Source organism: Spinacia oleracea, chromosome 2 (assembly GCF_020520425.1).
Source record: "Spinacia oleracea cultivar Varoflay chromosome 2, BTI_SOV_V1, whole genome shotgun sequence".
Classification (NCBI taxonomy): domain Eukaryota; kingdom Viridiplantae; phylum Streptophyta; class Magnoliopsida; order Caryophyllales; family Amaranthaceae; genus Spinacia; species Spinacia oleracea.
Window position 1 is genome coordinate 114,561,296 of NC_079488.1, and position 25,554 is coordinate 114,586,849.

Here is a 25,554-nt window from a genome sequence, read left to right on the forward strand (position 1 = left end):
CACACGCATAAGTCTCGACAAGATGAATGCCACAAATTGCGGGTAATATGTATCCAAATCCTTTACCAACCATACATTTTCCCTTACAACTTACAAGGAATTTCTATAAGTTTTATCACCCTAAGAACGTGCTTCATTTGCCAATTATTGACATCACCTCAGGTCCTGCTTGGTAACCGGGAAACTCAACGGTTCTTTTTACCCCAGATTTCCATCACTTTCGGGACTCTCTAAGATAACTTCGGATATGACGTGAACTTTTCCAGAGAACTTGATCTAAAGAATTCACATGCTATTACACAAAGAAACTTCCAATTATTGTATAATTGCTCTTAAGTCATGACACACGATATTAGTTGCTATCCGGCCCACATGTACATGTCGTATAGTGATATCATGTATGGTTATACGAACACAGTAACCTTCACATATCTTAGCGAACTAGCATTCGCCTATAAATTTCATTCAAGTTTTTCCACAGCCTAACATAATTTTGGCCTTGGTCAGAGATTAAAACTCCACCTTTTGGTCTCCTACGAGTACGGTGATGTATGATCTTTAAAGTGGGATTCTAAAGGCAGTTTGGCATCAGGTGATAAATAGAAAACACTAGCTGAAGAGCTCTGCAAAACCTAACTAATTCACTGCCTTCATCAAGGATCTCAAAAACATAAATTACAATTATCAAAAACGATTTCCTATAAGGCTATAACAGATTATCAATCTAATGCCATCCATACGGGACTAAGGGATGGTGTCTTCCAGAACATATGACGCTAGACCACAAGGGCAAGTCAAATCAACAAGTAGAGAAACAGCAAGACAAGAGAACGTCAATATCATATCCCACGACCTAGCCAAGCAGACTACGTACCAGCATCTGACTTAACCAAGTACTACCAAATAGTACGCCTATAAATACCCCTTTGAGCATTCATTAGGGGAGTCTCCTGACATATTGGTACATGCTCTCACTTCTCTCTAAAACTACTCTACTTCTCTCTCTAAATTGTGCTCGGTTCAGCTAGTTACTGAGCATCAGAGGGGGTTTCCTTGGATAAACCCCCGGAGTATAGCTAACGTTTGATCTGCTTGACAGAACTTCAGATCATCCCCTAGTTTCCACACCTAGGAACACCATCTATGACGCGAAAATCCAAAATAGACTTATTCTACGAAATAGTCATTTGTTTTGTTGCATATAGGAATAACAAAAATGGAACTTTTAATACAACAGACAATGTCTCACGCATTTGGTTATTAAAAGTAAAAAACACCAAAGCTAGCATTCCTAGGCTAAATAAAATATCTCCTTCACTGTACAATCTCAACTCCAATGCACCTATCCCCATTACGTTAGTTGAAGACTACCCTAATAAACTACAACCTTTGCAACTTTTACTTGCATGATAAACCAAACCCAAAAGTTCAAAAGTTCAGCAACATAAGATAATTTATTTACCAGTAGACCATTGTCTCCTACACCAAAATTTCCTACAAGAAGATGATATTTCCGGGTTCGCAAGCAATATCTGTTTTCTCATCTTATACTTCAAAGCCCTTCCTTTTCACTCTCCTATACTCCTATATATGAGCCTTTGTGGTGGAGGTAAGCCAGCACCTGGTACTAACATCTTTTCGCTCTAAGTAGTGGGGTAAATTTTATTTTACTTGAATCAAAGTGTTCCAGTAACTTTTCAAGCCTATATACTTCGTTTTCCTAAGTCAACAAATCTAGTGGTTAAGAACCCATCATTGAGTTCTTTGTGAACAAAAAAGAAAAGGATGCACGGAAAAAGATATAAAAAATTAGTCTTCTGTTAGAATTAAGGGGCATGACACAAAAATTACCAAAAGCCCATCTAATATCAATTGAAGAGCTTAGTTTATATGATCAAGTGTGGGCATCCCTAATGTAATTATGGAATCTTGAATTTCACCACCCTGGACTAACACTATGTTTGGATAAGGGGTTAGGGGATGGAAGGGGAGGGAGGGAGAGGAAGGGATTCGTCCCTTCAAATTGGAAATATTTGGAGGAAAAATGGAGTTCCACCTTCCCCCTTTCCTTCTTCCTCTCTCCTTCTATCTTGCTATCCAAACATGGTGTAAATGCAATCAACAAGTAGACAAATTTACCACCACAAGTCCATAACCCTTCCATTTCTCACTTGTAGAGAAATCTAACTCAAAGGAAGGAGAGATTGACAATCATATTTACTTGCAACTACAAACTCCTTGCCCAAGTTCTGGTGGTTACCACACAGGTATCAACCCAGGGGGGAAAAAAAAAAGTGAGAGTGCAAATTAGTCGGAGAAAAGAGGGAAGACTTATGCCACCATAGTGCAACAGAAAACCTAAAGTACCAGCAAACAATAAGTGAAAATCGAAGGAAAAAAGTCACTAAATCAACAGGAAAAAAAAACAGCAGATAGTAGATAGTTGTGCAGCAATCTGAATGTAAGTTAATTAAAAGTAGCAGGACAAACAGTTACTCCAACAGAAACCAGAAAGTAGTGAGCCAGTGAAACAAACTCATGGGTGGAGAAAAAAGAAAAACCTGGAATGACATGTTCCTTGATGCAGGAGCCCACTCATGAGCAATTCTGTTTCTAATAAGTTCTGGATCCACAGTGGGAGGCAACCGAATATCAAACCCTGCCTGAGCTTCGGATGGCTGCATGTTCATGGCAAACCCCTGTATCCATACAGAAATTGTTGTATTCACAAACAAAACAATCAACAAGGCACTGACATAAGTGAAATGAGAGAGAGAGAGGGGGTACTGACATTAGAGGTATGAATTCCAGCATTCAAAAACACAGGATTAACAGAGATGACTTGAGAATTAGCAGCCCATCCTCTCTTTACCAAATCAAATTGAGAGTCCCTAAATTTAGAAATCATCTCAAAACTGATGATCAAATTCTCCAAGGCACTATGATCATACATCCTGGACCCATGCCCTGGGACTCCACTGGCCGTAATGGTGACATGCCACGGCGATCGATCAGCGTAGAAAACCCTAAATTGATCGGTTGGAGAAGCCTGGCCTTCATCCATCACAAACCCTACATTCAATTCCTCGAACTCCTTGGACTCTACTAACTTGGCCGCTCCATCAAAGCCTCCAATCTCCTCGTCGGGTACGTAGGACAGGTGGACTGTTCTGATAGGCTGCTGAAATTGTCGGAGTTGGCGAAGGTTCCTGATGGCCTCCAGATATTGTAAACCGATGCACTTGTCGTCTTGGGCCCCGCGGGCATATATCTTTCCATCAGAAGCTTGTACAGCAGAAAATGGAGGATGAAGCCACTTATCAGGCTCAGCCGGGACGGAGTCGAGATGGGAGTTGAAAAGGATAGAAGGGAGGTCGGGCCTAGAACCGGGCCAGGTGACAATGAGTACGGGTTTTCCGGAAACAAACTCGAGTATGCGGGTCTGGAGGCCGATGGAGTGAGCTTGGGAGATAAGGAAGGAGACAGGTGCAGTGTAGTTAGGGTTGGGGTGGGCTGTTTTGAAACGGAGGTAGCTTTGGAATCGGCTGATGATCTGCTCGTCTTCTTCTTTTTCTTGATGTTTTAGCTGCTGTTGCTGAGACGACGACAACAACGACGAGGCCAGATGAGGAGAGGCGATGATGATTAGGAAGAGGATCATATTCATGGATATTGAAATGCATTTGAGGTCGCCCATCGTTGCTTCCGGTGGACACACACTACACTCTACAGTACACACTACACACTACACACTACACACTACACATTGTTATGATATGACTTATGAGTACTGTTATCTATCATTATCCCTATTTCCAAATTAATTATTAATTTATTAATTAAATTAAATACTAAGTATCGAGTATTGTTTCCTGACATTAACTTTTAACATCAATTCAAACTTCAAAGAGCTCCAAATTCATAAACAAGTAATCAGTAACATTCAATCACTTTGCAAATCACTGTCTATCAAATGTGCAAATCACGGTAATTTACATTTACCGAGGGGTTAATAGGACGGTAGATTGATGAACTTAATAGAATTTTAGATGAGGATATTCTAGCTCTTACCTAGACTTATTTTGTTATTGCTTTTAGCTAGTTTTTTCTCTTTATTTGGAGCTTCTCTCTGCTTTTGAATCAAAAAAACTTTGCAAATTTTCAAAATGAACACCGTCACCATTTGTTTTAAAATTGAAAACAATTCTGAACCCTGACTTACCTCTCAATTATCACCATTCACCAACTTACTAGAAGAGTAGAAGCTCTTTACCCACAAAAATAGTCTCCGCCGTGTAGACAATATAGTTAAAAATAATACATTGGATACAAAAATCAACTTTTATAGAGTAGGTAATTATAATCAACATCAGAGTAAGACTCTTGCTTTACCAAAAAAATTACGTAGCATATTTTACTTAAAAGGTTTCTTTAGGCTTCGTATACGATTGCCAATACCAAAAAAACATATTAGAGGCATTCAAACCCATTACAAAATCATCAAACAGTAGAAAGCAACAAAAGACTGGCATATAACGCATTGTGTTCTACGAGCAATAGCTTCATAGTTCATATTCTCGTTGCCAAAATTCCATCGATAAACAGAAGGAATAAGTAAAGTGGAGCATTTTGCAAGCACAGCCCATCACAACCTGCAGAGACATTTGAATAAGTGTCAAAGAAAATAATACACAGAACCCTCACAAGTCACAAGACTCACAACTTGTTTACATCTTTTCACGAAACTGAAGTTACCCAATATTTGCATTTTCATCCATAAAAGAAACATAAAAAGTACAAGGAAATTTAGAGCATACACGTACATCATACTCTGTAATACCTCAGATATAATTCCAACTGTACCCGTCCAAGGCCCATATAAATACTTCCCAAGCAATACTGTATTTTAAAAATTACAATTGATAAGTGCAAGTGTGCAACTTAGAAGTATAACTTCAATCAAAAAAAAAACTTAGAAGTATAACTTAACCGGCACCAACAAACTTCAACATCCTAAATTCTTAATCAATCAGAAGGGTCAATTTCAGCTGAAAAGAGTCCAAGCTAGGATAACTATTTAATTGGAGAAGAATCATTTACAAGATCGTCAGCAAGAATTAATAGCACTTCAATTCTGAAGAGCAACACGATTATGTAAAAACAAGCGAGAATATCTACAAAACTTGAAAACGATTAACCTCGGTAAAGTTACATAGTTATGGCATCTTGGTATTCAATGATGTTGGAAAATCCTCATAAGGAGCAACCTGCAAAGAAAACATATACGAAGTAGCATACTCATGTTTAGCAACATCCTAACGTTTAGACTTGAGAAGAGAGAATCTATTAAAAATACTAAAAAGTAATGAGAGAGAGGAGAGAAAAAAGAAGAAAGATGGACGCCAAGAGGGAAAATGAGTTCATGAAAACATTTTGGAAAATTCGTTCAATGCAACCTTTTAAAGTACTGACTTTGCAAAATTAAACCTTTTAAAGAAAGTTACAAACTGCAGTTTAAAAAGTATTATTTACTTGTTAATTAACACCCACACCATTTTCCAGTAAACCAAACCTGAAAATTACATAACATTTTTTGTCAAACACGAGAAAGACCCCTCCTATAATTTTGCATTTCCTTACCGTTTGAGCTTTTTTCTTATCTTACTTTCATTAATTTCACCTTCTTTTCCTTGCTTTTTTCTTTTTACTTCCTGCTCTTTTCTGGTTTGATTGGTGACAATGACGATCTCCTACGACGATTCATTAGCCGACCCCAAATCATTTTGGGACTAAAGCTTTGTTGTTGTTGTTGTTGTTGTTGTTGTTGATACCGCTTGAGCTTTTATCACGTTTTCTTTTTTAGTTACATTTAACCTGAATTTAAACTCAATGTGGTTGATAGAGAAAACCGGAGAAAAATGTTACGTCATTTGGAAAATGGGTATGAAGTGTCAATTAACAAGTACTACTTTTTATGCTGCAATTACATATTTTTTTCCAAAAAGCTGCAATTTGCAAAGTGAACACATTAAAGAGCTGTATTTGATAAATTTTCCCGACACTTTGGAAGACCAGATACTTGGTGTTAGCTTAGTTGAGGAGTGGGAAAATATAAAATATTGAATTGGAAATCAAATTATGGGTGCTAAATCAGGGAATGAAGAAAATTATACCTTCACTATTCAATGAAGGATCATTCTATTCAACTTAAAAAACTACATAAAGGATCTTTTATTTTTATCGACCAGTTTTGAGCTAAAATGCAGAAAGATGTAAAAATTCTCAAAATGTGTCCTTTCCATAAAATTACCTATGAGTTGGCAATCAATAACTCATACATCGCTAAATTAATTAGTGAATTATCCAAAGTAAGCCGCTAGTTGAGTTGGAAATTTTGTGCTGAGCCATGAAAGAAAAATAGACCAGCTTTCTTGCGGAAATAAATACTCCCTCCGCTCTTGAATGTTAGTCACTTTTGAATTCTAAGACAATCCAATATAAGTATACTTGTCACATGAATCCCACTCATGTGGGTAGGAGAAAGAAATAATTAAGGGGTTTAATGGGAATAAAGGTTTACTTGGAGTAAACAAGTGCACTATTTGGATATTTATGAGGTATAGTGGGGATAAATGTAGGACAAGTAAGGAAATATTCCAAAAGGGACTAGTAAAAAAGACATCATACGAAAAGAAGACTAATATTCAAGAACAGAGAGAGTAGTAGAATGAGAATTTTATGAAAAAGGGTATATTTCAGGAATGTGACATCTTCTAGCATCTCAGTTGTAAGGTGCGCTTATCTGGTCGAAAGGATTGACTCGCTGGTGCGTCGAAACGCACAAACATTGCTTCAAGAGCAAGTTGTTAAAGGAGGTACCCGTAGTAATCAAAAGCGTTCTAATGACTCTCTTAGTTACCCATTCGGTACAGCTTTGGTGGAATTTCTGGTTGAACGAGGTCTGATAGACTTTAAGGTGGTGGATGTCTCATCCCAAGATGCTATACCCAAAAAAAAAGGTGGTAGTCCTTATCGTTCAAGCGCTCTGTACATAGAGTATAAATTTGACCCATCTCTTCTTCCTATGAATCTCCAACTACCAATGGTGTCTTTTCCGAGGGAATGGTGCTATGAGGGTTCTTAGAGTGAGAATTCGTCATGGTTGAACATATCGGAAATCGGTCATTTTAATCTTTTCATTAACATTTTGTTTGGATAGCAAGATAAAAAGGAAGCGGAAGGAAGGGAAAGAGGATGAAAGGGAGCGGAAGAAAGGGAGCGGAAGAAAGGGAGGGAAAGGTGAGCGCTTCATTTTCCCTCTAAACTATTCAATTTTGGAGGGATAGTGTTTATTAAAGAGGGAGAGAAAATATTTTATCCCTCTCCCTGCCCTTCTTACCCCAACCCCTTTTCCAAAAAACGGAACTTGTTCCCCTCCCTTTCCTTTCCATCCCTTTCCAAATAAGAGAGAGAGAAAAACTACCTTCTCTATTGTTGAATTAAATATAGCTTTGACATCCTCAAATACAGCGTCAACTTGTTTAACTGCATCAATCTTAAAACAAATGTATACCAGCATTTCAGTCAGTTAGAAAGAAATAAACGTACAAAAGGACCTGACCAAAGCTCTCTGGCTAGGAAAAGCATGGACAGCGTCTGACCTTTCTAACATTTCCCTTCGAGCTATAGTACTCAACAACTGGTAGACTAGACTCCATGTATACCTTGAAACGCTTCCTGATGGTCTCCATGTTATCATCTTCCCTACCCTTCATGGCTAGAAAGAATCAGTGCATGTACAAACCAGATTAGGCCAAGAGAGAACTTGGCTGATCAAATTAGAAAACAGAGATCGACAAGTTCAGCATTTGGAACCTGCTTTCTACTTAAAAGACGCTTCTCCATCTCCTCTTCTGGACAATCAAAAAAAAGAACAAATTCTGGTGCTATACCAGTCTGCAGCGCATAAAAAATTTGATCAAATAGATTGCACAGCGTTGAACAGACTTTAATGAGCTCAGTGGAACATACAGAAAACTGGGACTCACAACAGATTCAAAGGTTTCACGGTTCTCTTCATTGCGAGGGAACCCATCAATAAGAAACTTATCATTTCCACTTTCCTGCATCGCTTGCTGGAGAAGCTTAACAGTAATCTCTGAAGGCACAATCTTTCCTTCCTTAATCATGCTCTGGATCATGGTTCTATATTTTATATTTTTATCACAGCCAAAAAGCCAATGCACAGTATGAGAAGATAAGTACAAGGAGTCAAGGACAACAACCAATGAATCTATTGATAAGTGTAGCCTGGTATTGCAAGAAGTTGACTTATGCTCGTCATTGGACTCAATATCCAACATAAGTAGCCAGTCACAGAGCAACTCTTGCCTAAACCCCAGCAATACACCAATCAGTACCTAACTACCTAATATTCAAGCAGTTATGCTTTCCAGACAGACATCATATAAATCATAAGACAATAACTATCGAAATGTTTCCCATCCATAGATTCACATGGCATCATCAAATGATACAAGTCTTGGATAAAATGCCAATATATGGGATTCCAGCAGTACATCCAAGAAAAGAGAAAGAGTACAACTGTACAAGAGATACAAAGGTCAAGAGAAGAAGTTTTCTGCCACTTCACCCCCCCCCCCCCCTCCACACACACACACACACACACAACGCACATTATTCATAATAGTAGTGGTTAGTGGGTCTTGAACTTCAGACCTCCCATATGCAATTTAATTTTCTTACCACCAAGAAAAGAAATATCAGCTTAATTTCAGGTGATATACTAATTGTACACGGGACATTATTATATTAAATAAAAAATGAAGATAATTAAGATGTGAGTAACTTTGGGGGCAGCTTTTGGCCCTGTTTGGCAATCAGCGGTTAGCGGTTAGCTGTAGCGGATTGTATTTGCGGTTTTGGCTAGCTGTTTCTATTAGCTGGTTTGACTAGCTTGTTGTATTAGTTGGTTGTTTAAAAGTGTTTGGTAAATAGCTGATATGTAATAGCTGTTTGATTGACAAAATGACCAATAAGGACATTGATATATTCAATTGTGGTGAGTTAGTAATTATTAAAATATGGATATTTTGTGGAGAATAAAATGTACAACTCCCTAACATGAAAATAATTATACAACTTTTACCAAAAGAAATAAATATTGGAATAATAATAATAATAATAAAAATTAAAAAAAAAAATTAATAATAATAATAATAATAATAATAAATAGGTGATTTAAAAAAAATACTTATAATTCAAGTATATTAAATAATTAAATATCTAAATAGTTTTTTTTTATTAAAGCATTAAAGAATACAAAAAATAAAAAGATAAAATACAAAAGGATAACATTAAAGTGAAATAAAAAAAATATTTATTTACCCACCCACTCCACCCCACCGTCTTCCTCCATCCTCTTGTTATTCCACCTCCTTGTTTTTCAACCCTTCATCCCTTCATTTTCTCTCCTAAAAAAAAAAATTAAATCAATTATATAAACAGCCAAAATCCCATCAATTTCTAGTTAGATTTTCATCCTCCTCCATAGTTCCTTGATCATTATTCTAATGCATGCAATTACAAAGTTTTTAAAATTGAAACCAAAACCCCAAATCTTCCATCTTCCAGCTTTCTTAGATCTTTTATTTGTATTTTATTTATTGTGAGAGAGATAATTATGCTTTCTCACAATATCTAAAACTCAAATTATATGGATTTAATATGCAAGATCAGATGAATAATTTCTTTGAAATTCTAGGTATGTTGCCTTTTTTTTATATAAAGAAAAAAAGGTTCTTGTATTTTAGTTTAGTACAAATTATATTGATTCAATTAGATCCTTGTCAAAGTTTAACATGAATTTATTATTCTAATTGTTCCAAAAAAAAAAAATCCAATTGTACTTAATAAATTAAATGAAAACAATTAACCCAGATTTTATTGTTCTTCATTTAATTTTTTCTGGAAAAGAAGTTAATTAAAATTAAAAAAACACACAATGGAATTGTTTGTTGCTTGATTCCTTCTGTTTTTCTACTTCGTACTAATTACTACAGGTGTGAAAGAGAAGTAAAAATGTTGTTAGCATGGGGCAAAATTGTCTTTTCATGAAATTTGAGGAATCAGCTAATTTGAAACGCTGCTCCAAGCAGCAGATTGATATTTAGTGGATTGAAACGAATCAGTTGTTCAATCTGCTAACTACCAAACACAAACATTAGAGGATTTGACTTGTCAAACCTCTAATGTTGGTCAAACAGCTATTTTTTAGCCAATCTGCTAACTTCCAAACACCCCCTTTATGATTTGCAACTCATGGAAGCATTGCAACAAAATGAAGAACTGGACACCCTTTCATATACCATGATGACAAAATTACCAACAAAGCAGGGATAATGGGACAATAAAAACAACCTTAAATAACAAGGGCATTCCACAAGCAATTCTAAAGTAGTTTCTAAGAAAACAAACGGTACCCATTTTCAGAGCCAGATTTAATTTCAGCTCGCAGAAGATCACCAGCACTCAGATGAGTGTATCCAAAGTGCTGAACAATATTGGCACACTGTGTACCCTTCCCACTGCCAGGACCACCTGATACACGAAAAGAAGTAGCACCAAAGATTTAGGCCTTGTATGGTTATAAATAGCATATAAAAAGCTTGAAAGTAGCAAAGGCTCAAAACGAATATGTCCTGCATGGATAGATTATGGAATGGGACAAAATATATGTAGGTTCATCGTAAAGGCAATTGAATTAGACAGTAACAGGTGGAGAGGACCACCACACACGCGCACGGGAACACACGTACCGAAAACCGAAAGTTTTGACGTTCTCCCATAACTGAATTTCTATTTCCGAACACACACGTACACACACTTCTGATGTTCTCCCATAAACGAATTCCTCTTTAGTTTCATTTCCAACTTCTATAGCTGCCTTCGTCTAAAGTTTTACAGTGTGCTTTTCTATAAATAAACAATAAAAAATCTTTCACCTTATCCTGGAAAAATATTGATTCTGGGGGACGATATAGGACAGTGTCTACACATGCCAGATCTTTGATCAATTTCCTCGATCATTTCTTTCTAGCCACAAAAAACAAAAGATTACCATTTCAAATTTCAAAGACAGCTAACGTTGATCAATAATTTATCTAGATATAATGTGAAATAAAATTAATAATTTCATTGGTCAAGGTATCTTTCCAAATTTATCATCAAACCATTGACAAATAGAAGTAGCCTTCATTTTCTATAACAAACCAAAATAACTCCGTATGATGGTTCACAATATGAAAACTATGAAATGTACATTTTTTTTTTTTTTTGGCAAATAATATATTATTATTACCAAAGAGGAAGCTAGCAAACTAGCTTACAAACAGTACAAGCTCCAAAACCAACTGAGCCACTGAGAGCAACAGAAATCACAAAGGCCAAAACTGAAACAAAGGTCAAACAACAACACCCACAGCAAGCCAAAAGGCCTAAGCTGAAACTAAACTACAAGTTTACATCAAGAGCAAGTTTCTTTGCTGATCAGTGGCTCTACAGGCCACTCGATATTTGATATCTCTAAGAAGATCAAGGGGACTTCTGCAGGAATGAGTGTAGACTTTTGCATTTCTTTGCAGCCATATTCCATAAAGACATTCAGCAAAGAACATCAGAAGCAACTTGAATCTGTCACCAGTTCTTTTGGCAGCTCTTGTCATCAACACCACTTCATTATCAAGCTGAAAAACAGGTCTGTGAAACTGTAAACAAGCAAGAACTGAAGACCAGATAGCAGCAGAGTAGCTACACTCAAAAAACAGATGTTGAGTAGACTCTGGCATACAAGAACATAAAGGACACACATTAGAGTCCACAATTTTCCACTTGAGAAGTCTATCCAGTGTAGGCAATCTTCCCAAAACAGCAAGCCAAGAGACAAACAAACTTTTTGGGGAAGCTTTATTATGGAAAATGATTCTCCTCCAGCTGACTTTATCACATGGCCCCATCAGCAGATGATACATGATTTGGATGGAAAAGACACCTCCCTTACTCACTGCACTCCACCCTCCAATGCTATCTATTAAACTCTGAGAGTTCAGAATTTTCCTCAAAGGCCAAGACATGTTAACAGGCCATTGAGTGCTCCCAACATCCCTCCCCTTTATGTAGTAAGCATGAACCCATTTACACCAAAGTCTATCCTTCTTATAAGTTATAGCCCAGAGGAGTTTAGCAACAGCTGCTTTGTTCCACCAGCACATATCTTTCAGATTCAAACCACCAGCAACTTTGGGCAAGCAAAGCTTGTGCCAAGCAACCAGAGCTTTTTTTGAAGGGTCAGTGTTGCCTGTCCACAGGAACACCCTGCAATACCCTTGAATTTCTTTGATCACTTTCTTTGGCAAGATGAAAATCTGACACCAAAAGGATTGTAAACTCAGCAATATTGTTTGAACCAGCTGGAGCCTACCTGCATAAGATAGATGCTTGACAGTCCACACTTTAGCTCTAGCCAACACCTTCTCAATTAAGGGTCTACATTGAGTATACTTCAGCTTCTTAGTTGAGAGGGGAACTCCCAAATATCTGAAGGGAAAGGAACCTTCAGGAGTAGAAACTGCATTGAGAATATCAGCTTTATCTTGACCATAAACACCCCCAACATAAATGTTACTTTTATCCATATTAGCCTCCAAACCAGAAGCTAGAGAAAACTTCTTAAAAGAAGCCAACATCATGTCAATAGAGATTAGATCTGCCCTACAGAATAGAAGCAAATCATCAGCAAACATTAGATGAGTAAGAGCCAGTTTAGCACATCTTGGGTGAAAGTTAAAATCAGGCTTGGTCTGCAACTGATGGAGATGTCTAGACAAGTATTCCATGCCAATAGCAAATAAAAAAGGAGACAAGGGTTCTCCCTGTCTTAGCCCTTTTTTAGCTTTGAAAGGTGTACAAGGTTTCCCATTAATGAGCACACTGTAAGATACAGTGGAAATGCATGTGTACACCCATTGTACAAATCTATGAGGGAAGCCAAGAGCATCCATAACACTGATCAAGAAAGGCCATTCAATTGAATCATAGGCTTTCTTTAAGTCAATCTTGAGCATACATCTGGGTGAAAGATGGGCTCTAGTGTAGCCCTTAATGAGCTCAGTAGCAAGCAGAATATTGTCAGAAATTTGCCTCTCAGGAATAAACCCAGATTGACATTCACTAACAACCTGTCCAATCACCCCTTGCATTCTTGTAGTTAGAATTTTTGAAACAATTTTGTACACCACATTACAGCATGCAATTGGTCTGTACTCTTTAACTCTTGTAGGATTAGGAACTTTTGGAATGAGAGTAATAGATGTACAGTTGTACTGGGGAAGCATGAAATTGGTAACAAACACATCCTTCACTGCTCTATAAATATCCTGTTTGATGACAGGCCAAGCCTTTTTGAAAAAGACTGCATTTAAACCATCTGGACCAGGAGCCTTATCATTGCCAATCCCATGTAATGCCAAATCAATCTCATCATCAGTAACATCCCTGCACAGATCCTGTCTAGCATCATTATTTAGCCTAGAGCCATTTCTCACTGTTGGAATGTGAATAGAGGGAAGAGTGTTTGCAGAAGTGCCAAGCAGCTTTTTGTAGAAACTCAGAATTTCTGTTTGAATTAGATCAGGATCAACCAATTTAGTGCCATTATCATCATATAGGATGGCAATGCTATTGAATCTAACTCTTTCTTTCACAGTGGAAAAGAAAAAGTGGTTGTTAGAATCACCTAGTTTTAGCCATTGGATCCTAGATTTTTGTCTCAATGCTATCTCATCAATTCTCAGCCAATGCCTAAGCTGTTTGATGCAAACCACCTCTTGGTTGAGAAGAGCAGGAGATCTACCAGATTGCAAACTCTGTTGAACCTTATCAAGCTCACTTCTAGCAATGGTAATCTTCTCAGTAATACCAGAGAAGTCTTCTCTATGTAACTTCTTGAGTTCAGCCTTGACTTTTTTCAGCTTACACCAGAGCTTAAACATAGGAGTGCCATGGTATACTTCAGTAAAAGCTGCCTGAATAATAGCAGAAAAACTACTATGATCAGCCAAATAATTGAGAAATCTGAAAGGTCTACCTCCCTCCACCTTGTCTGGCAGACAGTTTATCAATAAAGGGGAGTGGTCAGAGATGGAAGGGTTTAGGTATTCAACCTGAACATTACTGAATTTATGAATCCATTCATCATTTCCCAAACACCAATCAATCCTGCTAGCAATTTTACCTTCACCAGTGCCTTTGTGCCAAGAGAAATAATGTCCTACACTCTTTACAGGACACAGCCCATTACTTGTAATAAACTCATCAAAATCCTTGGTTTCTGTTGCTGAAACAGGAGTACCATTGATTCTATCATCAGCAAACAGGGGAGAATTAAAATCACCAGTAATGACCCAAGGACAGCTACCTACACTTGAGGCAAGAGTAGTAAGAGAGTTCCACAAATTCTTCCTAATGTCAATGGAGTGAAGACCATACACCAGAGTAACATACAATTCCACCACTCCATACCTATCCCTAATTTCACAGTGAATAAATTGTTCATGCACCTGTAACACATGGATATCAACTTCTTGATAAAGCCAGCCTACCCAAATTCTACCTCTGGGGTTTGCAGTGTAATTATTTTTCCATTTCCAATTTCTCCCAAACTTATTGACTACTCTAGAGAAATTGCTTTCCTTAACTCTAGTTTCTAGCAAAGCAACAACATGAATATTATGGGTATGAATAAGGTGTTTTACCTCTGGGACCTTAATAGGATCATTAAGTCCCCTCACATTCCAGCTGCAAAGATTAACCTTCTTCATCAGGGGGTTCAGTAGTATTTTGCATCTCCATATCACCTCCTGTTAATTCTTTGAAACCCAATTCTGCAGGCAACACAGTAAATGGATTGCTAGGGCTCAAAGTCCTCATTCTAGACAATCCCTTAGTCCGTCTTGTCACAATTTTCCATGGAGTAGGATCAGATACATTGTTAACAGGCATCTCAGGAGTGTGCACAGCATTAGGTTGCTCCTGTTGTTCTGACATTGGATGAGCTTGTTGGACAGCTTTAGGAACCCACACCTTTTTGGCTACAGGTTTTGGTACTGGTGGTTTAGTCTTTTTAGTACAATCATGGCCTGTACTAGCAAACTTTACAATATTGTGGCAACCAGTCATAAGTAACAGCTTGCTTGAACATCCCACCCTTTGAATCCTCTATCCAGACACAATCAGGCAATGGGCTAGTGATATCCATTTCTATCAACACTCGAGCAAAGGATACTCTATCTTGCCTAGTAGTGCATTCATCAGCAAAGAGTGGCACCCCTAACAGACTACCAATCCTGCTTAGTGAATCACACCCCCAACAATTGAGTGGCAGATTAGGAAATCTCACCCACAGAGGTATAACCCTAAGTACTTCTTCATAGAAATTAAAGTTTGCTGTCCAGGGTTTAATGATAACTGATTTCCCATAAAATGTATAAGGTCCTCCTGCAATAATCTGGTTTCTGTCCTTCATGTTCACAAACTTGATGATGAAGTAACCATCATCATGGTAAAACACCTGAGGCTGAGCAACAGAATTCCACATCCCTTCCATATATCTTTTCACAGAAGCTATAGTAGGGGAATCCCCTACCACATACATCACCATAGATGATTTCCATTTCTCAGTGAGTTCATTCATTTCATCCTCCTGCAATTGAGCAATTTTCTTCCCATCCTGCAGCACAGGTGTAACAAATGATAGGGACGCCCCTTTTGAAGCCATTTTAGATCCAGTGAACAGATTTTTCCATGGTTCTTTAACAATCGGAGGTTCAACTACCCCAGGTTCAGTGTTATTTCCCCCAATATCCCCAATATCAACAGATTCTCCATTCCCCTGAGGGTTAGTTCCACCCACATTATTATTACGACCAACCCCCAAATTCTGATCCAATAACAAAATAGTATCATGAAGTTTGCGTGGAATCATACCAGCCGAAGGGTGGACTAGAGGAGAATGCATCAGCTCCTCGCCATCTGAGTCAAAAACCAGAGCATCTGGGTTTGCATTTTGGGCATCATTTTGAGTAGTACTGGTGCCTGAAGTGTGAGAACTTACTGAGGGAGACTTCGCTGCAACTTTCGTCGTAGAAATATTCAGTATTGCTTTCTTCTTCCTCGCCATCAATGGAGTTGGTGTACGTTAGTAGTATCCCTTAACGTGCGCCCAGCTCGAGAGAGAGGAGAGAGCTTTGCAATTAATTTTCGTAATTGTTAATTAATTGCAAATTGCGTTTATTTAATTATACGTACGCAGTTTTTCGGCTGAAATGTACATTTTACTTTCCTTGATTAGGAGTACATTCATAATAAAATCTTTGAACTTTAAGAATATATTTTACATAAATTATTGGCTAAAAATTTTACCAAAAATACAGATGATGTTTACCTATAAAAGAGGGGTATACGATGATAATAACAAAATAATGGTCTAAGTTGACAAATTTTGATCACAATAATCACATATGGCCTATTATTTCAAAGTAGGGCATGCATACATTTTTCAAAAGACAAAATGTACCTGGTTTAAAAGATGAACTATGGAAGCAATACTTACCCTCCTAAATACTCCATCCATTCTTTTGTTATCTACGCACTTCCTGATTTTGTCCCTTTAAGATAGATTGATTTCCCTCTTTTGTCCTCCCATGGCTCACTACATGGGATTGATTCAAACTCTTACAACACTATAGTCTTTCTCTACCTTCTAAAAAGTAGAAAAAATACCCCCACATGGCCACATCTATGGCCCCTCCCTTTATTAACCTTAGTCTTTGTATCTATAGTCATTGGGTAAAACAAACAAGAACGGAGGAAGTAAACAACTTGTGTATTTTCATAGGAAGTTAGCATAGAGCTCAAGTTCCATGGATTCATGGAAGTTGATCAATCCAAGAATCTAACTTCTACTTAAGCGAAATTTAAACTTTCTCGCTCCCAAACCAGCAATGGCGAAAGAGAAAAGATTATATAACCATTGAGGTAATACTTACATTAGCCATGAATCTGTGATTTACAAAAAAAGTCTAAAAGATCACAAAGTTCACATAGAGACAAAGAAACCCTCTCCACTCAGCAATAAAAAAAAAAAGTTAAAATTCATGCTTAAAATCCACCATCTTACTATGAACTTATTGCCTAAGCTTAACACGTGTGTAGGTTTATCTTGAGTCTGAGACCCAAACAAATATAAGCATGAGAGAAAGGCTGACAGGAAGCTACGAGTATTCAAGAAGCATCCATTCCTGCGGCAGACCTAGGAGCTGAATGCGCACGTTGCTGGCAACGAAAATTAAATTGATACATCAAGAATGAGAGGAAAATATGATTGAAGTAATGAGGTTACCTAACACAAAGACAACAATCACCTTCCTGCCATATTTCTGCATTGAGAAACACCAATAAGTGAAAGAGCGAATGAAAAAGAAAAATGACAGCATCACATGAAGAAGTAAGGTTGAGTATTTACCATGTTTTGAGCGTCAACCACAGTTCCCATAGATTAACTGCAATCCAGCCAAAAACATTAGACATTGATGTGATAAGCTAACTGTAATGGAGTAATTTTAAAACATTTCTTCTCTTATTTTTCAATTAAAAAATCAAAACTAAACAAAAAGTACTCGAGCTAATCTGTGATGCTGTTCAAAAACTCAAAAAAAAAAAAAATAAAAAAAAAATGGAAACCCTAATCGGTAGATTGTAATCAGTTGCAAAATTAGCTCAAAATCCCTCACCAATTCACCTCCGTAATTAACCCATCAACCACTGAATCGTCAAATTGAAGGCTCAAACAAATAAGCAAATTAAACAAAACAATCGACAACAGAAATATTGTTCAAAACATCCAAACACTTAAATGTTAAAAAGAAAACAATTAACCTTTCACCTTTGGAAGAGCAAAGAGAACAAGAGATCGAAACAGACGTGATACTGTGATAGTGAAGTATGTTTAGTGCTCGAATACTTTCTGCTGTTGTTCGTACTCGAATAATATTTTTTTTCTGGAAAATAGGCATTTCTAGAATATGGGCTTAGCCCTGAAAGTTATTTAGCCCAAAGATTTCATATTGGACTTACATGACATGACTAAAGAAATGGGCTGGCGGAAAACGCTATTTTATTGAATATTACTTAGTAATTTTGTGATTTTGTCTTCTTCAATCATTCTATGGTCTGGCTTGCTTTAGGTGAATGAATTAGTCAATTAGAAAACTGTGTTATTGAATTTTGATACTAATAAATTGGTTAGTATTTCAGGTGACATCTTCCTTTGGAAACAATCTGTACCGTAAAGAAAATGTGAGTCATGGTCAGTAAGCGTTTACAACCCGTGAAATTGGTAGCTATGTAGCCTGCTTCTGGGTCGAGGATAATCACAAATCTGCAACTGCAACGCTCAATCTTGATTGGCAAATTGGCAAATTGCCAAATTGGAATTGCTGCCAAAGACTGAGAGTCTGTTGCCAAGAAGAAGCATATCGAGGTAACATTCCAAGTTCCAACTCCCATGGCATACATATTGTCAACCCAGGTGCTGATTATTGTTCTCCTTCACTTCTGTAGGGTGTTGACTGTTGAAGTTGAGTTCAGAAAACTTGAAGCAGCAGTAAACAATTCATCAAAATCTACTGTATTGGAAGTCCAGGTACCCTCTCACTTCACACTGCTGCAGTGTTGCTCATATATACATTATGTTTTTATAACTTGTAACTGCAGTTAGATTCTTATAATTTGTTGAATCATTTTTCACGGGGAAGTCAGTGAAAAACCCAATGCTAGAGTTGCTTGGTTAAGTAATTGTATTTGTGTCCCATAGCGTGGGTGTTACGGGGCTTCACTTTTCCAGGTGTGGCATCTGAAGTGCTGCGCTATTTTCAGAAGAAAAAAAAAAACTTATATATAGTACATGTCATCTTCTTTTATCACATTCAGCTACCAAACTCCAAAATCATTACTCAAACAAAAACAACAAATTAATTACCAGAGTTGGATGGAAGTGCTATTGCCACTCCAAATTTTGTCTCCATTACACATGGAACTATGGAAGACAGAAATAGTGCAAAAACTTAGGTTATATTGACCAGTGACCACTATGTTGTGTTTAAATGACCTAGATTAAAATGATGAGCTTATACCAAGCTACCAAACAAGCTGCCAAACAGACAACATTTTATATCGACAGGACGAGCAATGTAGCACACTCATACAACTTATCAAAGGTATACAAACAACCACATATACGTAAAAACAGTGCCACACGAATAATCATACTAGTATTCCATATAGTAATATAGCATAGATTTAAAAACAAACAAAATAGAAGCATGCACACAAAAATCTATTCAAACGGGATAATAGCATGCAAGTTGAGGTAAACAAAAAGATACTTGTTAAAATCAGAAGTAAATGATACTTCGTATTTTTTATAGCTTCCGAATGCCAAGCATCCTAAACATTGTTACAATCTGAAAGCATCAACTAATTTCTGTCGAATGACCTCAACACCGAGGCGGGGAGATAATCTAGGTAGTGTTTCCTGCATAAGAAACAGAACTATTAGAAGTCGATCACACACATGTTAATGTTAATGTGAAGGAAAATTTGTTTGTACTATACTACGATACAGGCCTCGGAAGAAGAAGAAAGGGGATTCCTCCTTAAAAAGAATGTCAAAGATGTTATTGGGGGTACAAAGTACAAACCTTACAAAAGAACCAAGAGCAATATAAACCAAATTTTAGGTGGTTATCCATCTATTTTCACATTACTGATTTTCAGGGAATAACAATTAGTGCTTTCCTTTTCCAAACTACCAAATCTAATAATATACAAGAGTTTTTAAATTTATAGGATTTCCAAGATCTCCAGCCGAATAGATGATAAGTTGAAATAAAGGTCAATTCATTAGTGGCAACAGAACGGAAGAGCCGAAGGTGAAAGGTAAAAATAAAATCCACCAATTCTACGGTTGAAATGAAAGTCATCTAAGGAGGTAAGAAGCTATGAAGAACAAACAAACAAACAAACAAACAAACAAACAAGGTGATGATAACAATTAACAAAATTAAGTGTGTATAAGAGAAAGGGTGTGTTCTCTTCAACTTATACAACCTGAAATTATCTGAACTTAGCTGAACTCAACTTATCTGAACTGGACTTAACTTATATGACCTTATAGAATCTCATTGGACCTTATTAGACCTCATAGAACCTTATAAGATCTTACTGAACCCTATTAGACCTTATTGAACCTTATAAGACTTTATTTAAAGTTTATTAGATTATTACTAAACTTTTAGCCATTAGAATATTGATAATAGTTGATTGCAAACACTAATAAATTAATAAAGTAATTATTATTTAGTTCTTATATTAATAATTTATGTCTTTTGTGTTATTATTTATAATATAAATTATTACTCCTTCATAATTATTCAAAATTTATAAAATCCAAATACAAATTCGACCAGTTTGTAAAATATTTATATTCCGTAATGGAACTTTATCACGTACGGAAAACAACTATTTGATACTCCCTACGAGTATCTCACAAGTCACATGTCCCGCTGAAAAAATGTAAGTCGGAAGTTATTACTTTCAATTGATGCTTTGATGTAAGGAGTAACATTGTGATTATTTGCGCCTCACCAAAAAACTCGTCCATTGATTTGTGATGTACACATAATTTTAAAAGTGTGTATTAATTTTATCCCGTATAATTATATTGATAGTAATTAATAATAACATATTAATTAATAATTACGTGTCATTGATAATTATTATCGTCAACTAGTAACCACAAATTATTTTAATATAATTATATAAATATAAATATGATTTATTTAATATAACAACGCAAATAATCATAATATTACATATTTTATTAATTATTGGAACTTATAGGAACTTATTTAACTTATAAGATCTTATAGGACCTTATTTAACTTATAAGATCTTAACCAATACCCCTCACCAGAAGTTGTCTTTGCTTAATTACTTGCGTTGTTGCTAGCCTTTATAGATATTGTGTTGTCGCATGTTTTTAAGTTTTCTAAGACCCAACAAAATCCCCCTCAAAGCAGATACATTCTCGTCGACGGTCCCGCTGGTGCCTGCTGTGCACACAAGCGTCCCGTTCGACCCTCGACCCTCGCTCTTGTCGTCAATAGGCAAGAGTGCCCATTCTGAAGCAAACACTCGCTCGTGCCCCGAGCCTTGAGATTCACTTTCCGCACCAGGCTTGCGCCCTTGCCGCCCCATGGGCAAGAGCGCGCCGCACGATCCGGTGTCAAAACACTCGGACCATTTAACTTATAGAAACTTATCTGAATTTATAGGACCTGAAACTTATTTAAATAAAGTTCTACAAGTTGAAGAGAACAAGGCCTAAGAGTAGTACGAAACTAGGAGGGAGAGGATTACATAGGTTGCACACCAAATATCTTCTAAATGAAGGTCCAATTGATGCTAAGGACAAGAAAACTAAGACTAGTAATGGGATTATGGGAAGAGTGTGAGTAGGCGCACAACGGCACAAGGTCCCTTCCTCGTGAAGAACTTCTAGAGGTCGAGTCAATGAACGTTGTATACTTGTATGTGGTATTGATGTATGAATTTCCTGAATAAGGTCATTAATAGAAGTCCCTAATGAGTTGTAAGAGAAACACACAAGTCGTATTCAAATTAAAACTCGATTAGAGAACACTATTAAGGACAAATTTTTAACACAATTTCCTCATTATCTTACAAATATGACCCTAATTGTGGTATAGATCAAGAACAAAGGACACTATATATATAGGAAAATAAACCCTAAACCCTATATGAAAATAAAGGAATCGATTAAATTACTAGCTGAAGTTCGTCTCTAAATTGGGGTTTTGATCTATGGTTGAAATTAGAGCCATTACATGCAATTAATTGACGGTCATGCAACTATAAAAAAAAATACAAATAAATAAAATTGAGGATTATGCTGGAATATTTAATCTTAAAACTTAGGTAGCGTTTAATTTGTACATTTATTGGTTTTCTATTATTTGCTTTATGCCTCGGCAAAAGGGACTTAAGGTGCATGTTCGCATAACATGTAGGAAATTGAATCGCCAGCTGGTTTTATTTTCCTACCAAGAAAGGCATGGGAGTTTTTGGCATATGAAGGACTCTTACCTCTTCTGACCGCAAAGTAGAAACATCTCTACCTAAGTCACCACGACGCCAACCAGGGAAATCTTCTCGGTCAACGTCGCCGCAAACTCGAGTCTCAAAGCCTCTTCAATCCCAAAAACAGAAACAAATCAAGGTCATCAATCCTATAACCTTCCTTTCGTCTCACCCCCCTTATCGAAGCACAACCAAAGGATTTGTTCATCCCCCCTTGATGAAGAAGAGTGCAAAAAGCTTTGTCAGCCATGAAGAGCATCACTCATAGGGAAAGTTGTTGGGATATCCTTCTCCTTCCACTTCCTAAAAGACCAAGAGAACCTTTAAGAATGTGGGTTCATGGGAACTACTACTCCTGGGTAAGGGGTATTTTTTTATAACCTTTGCCAATCCTAATGACTTCAGCCTACAGTCAAGGTCCATGGCTCGTAGACGGATTTCCACTCCACCTGCACAAACCATCGGAAGACCAGATAGACACGGCAACAATCTGGCTCACGCTGCCAGAGCTTCCCATCGAACTACATGACCATTCAACTCTGGAAACAGCTGGTAACAATCTTGGTAAACTAGTAAACCTTGATATATAAGAACTCAATCACGAGACAGAGTCATATATGCAAGGATGCTAGTTCAAGTGAAAATGGGAGAAAAATTCCCGGAATTTGTGTGGATGGGCAAAACTAAGCAGCAGTATTAGCCCAAAATGTCATTTTTTCTGCATTTATTGCAAAAATTATGGACACTCAATCTGGTTTGCTCAAAGTTCAGGGAAAAAGCAGAGCAAGAGAACGACAAAGAAGAAGGAGAATGGACTGGTGTTCACCGGAAAACACCTTTGTGCGCCTTTGTGCGCCTTATCAAAATCGTCTCACCTAGACTACAAAAGGCGCTGGCACCAAACGCCTTGCGCCTCGGGCGCACCTTTTTATACAGTGGTTGGGACAAGGTGGTTTGGCAAAGATTGGCTATCCCAAAGCATAAGCACATAGCATGGTCCGCTTTTCAGTTTAGGCTACTACTAAAAGAACTACTTTACAAGAACGTCTCACAATTTACGCATGATACGTGGTGGCAGCCCTGAAACCCTCAAACACCTCTTTTTTTTTTAACTGCTATCCAATGGCATCTTTAGATAGATCAAGAACAAGCACAATGGAAATAAGTTTAGAAGAGGGGTACGCAGTACAAGTTTTTAAGTTATTGTTTATCACATCTGTAATGCAATAGATGATGTTGTTCAGAATTTTAAAGTTCCAAGTGAAGATACAACTGTAAAGAAAATTATAGATGATACGTGTATAGAATTCATAGTCTCATGACGCAAAAGATAGCAATAGAGATAAATATATTGTAAGTAGTTGTCTGATTGGTGTGCTTGTAGTGCTTACTAGGTGTTTTTCCCATTTGAGATGATTAGGCTGTAAATCTGGTATTTGGGGTTACAATACATCTTAAGCTTACTTAAACCAAAAAAAATGCCCACCAGCACCCTGTTATTACAGTTTCCTTTGGGGTAAGAATGAAATTATCTTAGATAAAGGCGTGAATTTTTTTAGAATGCCTATGTCAGAATCGAAGTCCAGAAGGGACCACACTCCATGAGCTACTCGTAAAATAGTGCCAACTGCTCGAGTTGTACAAGATTGCAACGAGGATTCTCAAATGCTGAAGCTCAAGTGTTTTTTACCAAATAATCAAAGCCTAGGGAAGCAAGTAATGTCAACTTCAGCTACTAGGAGAGCACATAAGAAGAAGTAGGAGGGGGATGTGGAACATCCCATGGAGATAGTTAGGTAAGTGCAGAAATTGAAAAAGGAAGTGTGAAGACAGCCTGCTAAAGGAAGGAATGAACCAAGGGGGAAGGTGGAAGAGCCTGTTGGGGTAGTAAATTGTGATGCTGGAGACAGGGAAAGAGAAAGACTAAAGATTGATATAACATGATAACTCATTACTCAGAAATCAGAACATCGCATTACTTAATTAAACAAATTCTTAGTGAAAAATGGAGGCAAATTCAAGTTTGTAACATCATTGTCATTAGTTGAAAGTAATTCCACAGGATTTAGGTGTGAATTCGTCAAAGTTAGGGTTTAATAAAATTGCAGCTTGAAAAAGAAAACAGACCTCGGTACCATCTGTAAGTAATTTAGCCAAAACAGGAATCTCGTACTGGTAAGCCCTCTCCCAATCTGGATTTGTCGTGATATCTCTTATCTATTAAAAGTAGAATTAAATTAAGTTCAATTCAATTCAATTTCGATTACAATTCAATTCAATTCAATTGAAGAATACGCAAGTGATAGAACGAGAAAGCCATAAATGAACAAATGAAATGAAAATCACCTGCAAGTCGACTTCGTGGAGGGGATCCGTAGGTGAAGACAGAGAAAAGGCGGCGGATAGCTTTTCTTTGAGGCCATCACACAAACAGCAGCCCGGTTTTGAATAAAGAATCAGCTTTCTGGATTTCACTGCTGCTGAAGATGAACAACTCAACAACCGCCTCTTGCTTAGTGACGACACAGACCATTGCATTCCTCCGATTGTCCTTGTTGTCACTAACATCTTTATCCAATCTCTATCTCCGCCTTCTCGGCACCGCCTGCCTAAGTCTACCTACTTCGCACAATTTTCTACCTATTTAGGTTTAGGTTGTACCGCCTCCGTTTCATTAAATTCTTTAGGCTTTGAGAAATGAATTTAATAATCTAACTTTGACTACTCCGTATAAAGTTTTACTAGTATATCTACCAAAAATTATCACGAGATATCTTGTTAGATTCGTCTCAAAATGTATTTTGTAAATATCAACTTTTTATAATTTGTTATCGTACATGATTAGATATATTAGCGGTCAAATATTGCATTGGAATTTGTGCAAATAATAAGTGTAAAAATCTTTTGAAACAAAGGTAGTATGAAACTACCGGTAATAACTTTTTACACTATTATATTTGATTACATTAAAGTCAACATGATACATGAAACGAAATACATAGTATAAACTTTTAACAAAATCATATTTCCACTTTCTAAAAGTATTCGACGTCCGCATACGCTTAAAACGTCTGCGTATTTATGGTGAAAATATGGTTCTACCCTTATATAAGTTACCCCGCCTCCTTTCATAATTTACCCCACCTCCCTTCAACTTTCCGTTTCCGAGAGGCCACTCCAAGGCCATCTTCCGACGACATCCACATACTTTTTCCGACGACATCCCATCCACCATCTTCTTCACTCATCACCTTCACC

The 25,554-nt window shown here is 37.1% G+C and overlaps 3 protein-coding genes across 10 annotated transcripts in view; all 3 read right to left on the minus strand.

Moving 5' to 3' along the window:
• Positions 1-3,761, minus strand: part of LOC110795036 (uncharacterized) — a 31,815-nt gene extending 28,054 nt beyond the window's left edge. For all 5 annotated transcript variants that reach the window (XR_008928565.1, XR_008928564.1, XR_008928562.1 and 2 more), the window contains exons 1-2: positions 2,792-3,761; positions 2,562-2,699 (exon numbers count right to left, since the gene is read on the minus strand). Coding sequence is in view for 1 of the 5 variants with exons in the window: in XM_022000006.2 (XP_021855698.2) it covers positions 2,562-2,699; positions 2,792-3,697 (1,044 nt within the window). In the remaining 4 variants the exon portion in view is untranslated. The remainder of the gene's footprint in view (positions 1-2,561; positions 2,700-2,791) is intronic.
• Positions 3,762-4,322: 561 nt separating this feature from the next.
• Positions 4,323-18,135, minus strand: LOC110795033 (UMP-CMP kinase 3). 4 transcript variants are annotated; one of them, XR_002535189.2, is made up of 11 exons: positions 18,020-18,135; positions 17,600-17,636; positions 17,477-17,513; positions 10,503-10,620; positions 8,049-8,205; positions 7,876-7,956; positions 7,662-7,769; positions 7,484-7,555; positions 5,199-5,267; positions 4,841-4,899; positions 4,323-4,652 (listed from the first exon to the last, which is right to left on the minus strand). XR_002535189.2 is itself a non-coding variant. In XM_022000004.2 (10 exons), exons 2-9 carry the CDS (start codon positions 17,627-17,629, stop codon positions 5,217-5,219), a joined length of 654 nt encoding a protein of 217 aa, XP_021855696.1. In that variant the 5' UTR covers positions 17,630-17,636; positions 18,020-18,135; the 3' UTR covers positions 4,323-4,652; positions 5,199-5,216. The 4 variants fall into 4 exon arrangements, 2 of the variants coding, with proteins under 2 accessions (XP_021855696.1, XP_056693925.1); XR_008928566.1 differs by having other exon boundaries at positions 4,824-4,899; positions 18,013-18,100; XM_022000004.2 differs by lacking the exon at positions 4,841-4,899.
• A 1,266-nt stretch (positions 18,136-19,401) lies between these two features.
• Positions 19,402-24,957, minus strand: LOC110795034 (uncharacterized). The gene is made up of 3 exons (XM_022000005.2): positions 24,643-24,957; positions 24,424-24,513; positions 19,402-19,669 (listed from the first exon to the last, which is right to left on the minus strand). Exons 1-3 carry the CDS (start codon positions 24,862-24,864, stop codon positions 19,592-19,594), a joined length of 390 nt encoding a protein of 129 aa, XP_021855697.1. The 5' UTR covers positions 24,865-24,957; the 3' UTR covers positions 19,402-19,591.
• Positions 24,958-25,554: the final 597 nt, after the last annotated feature.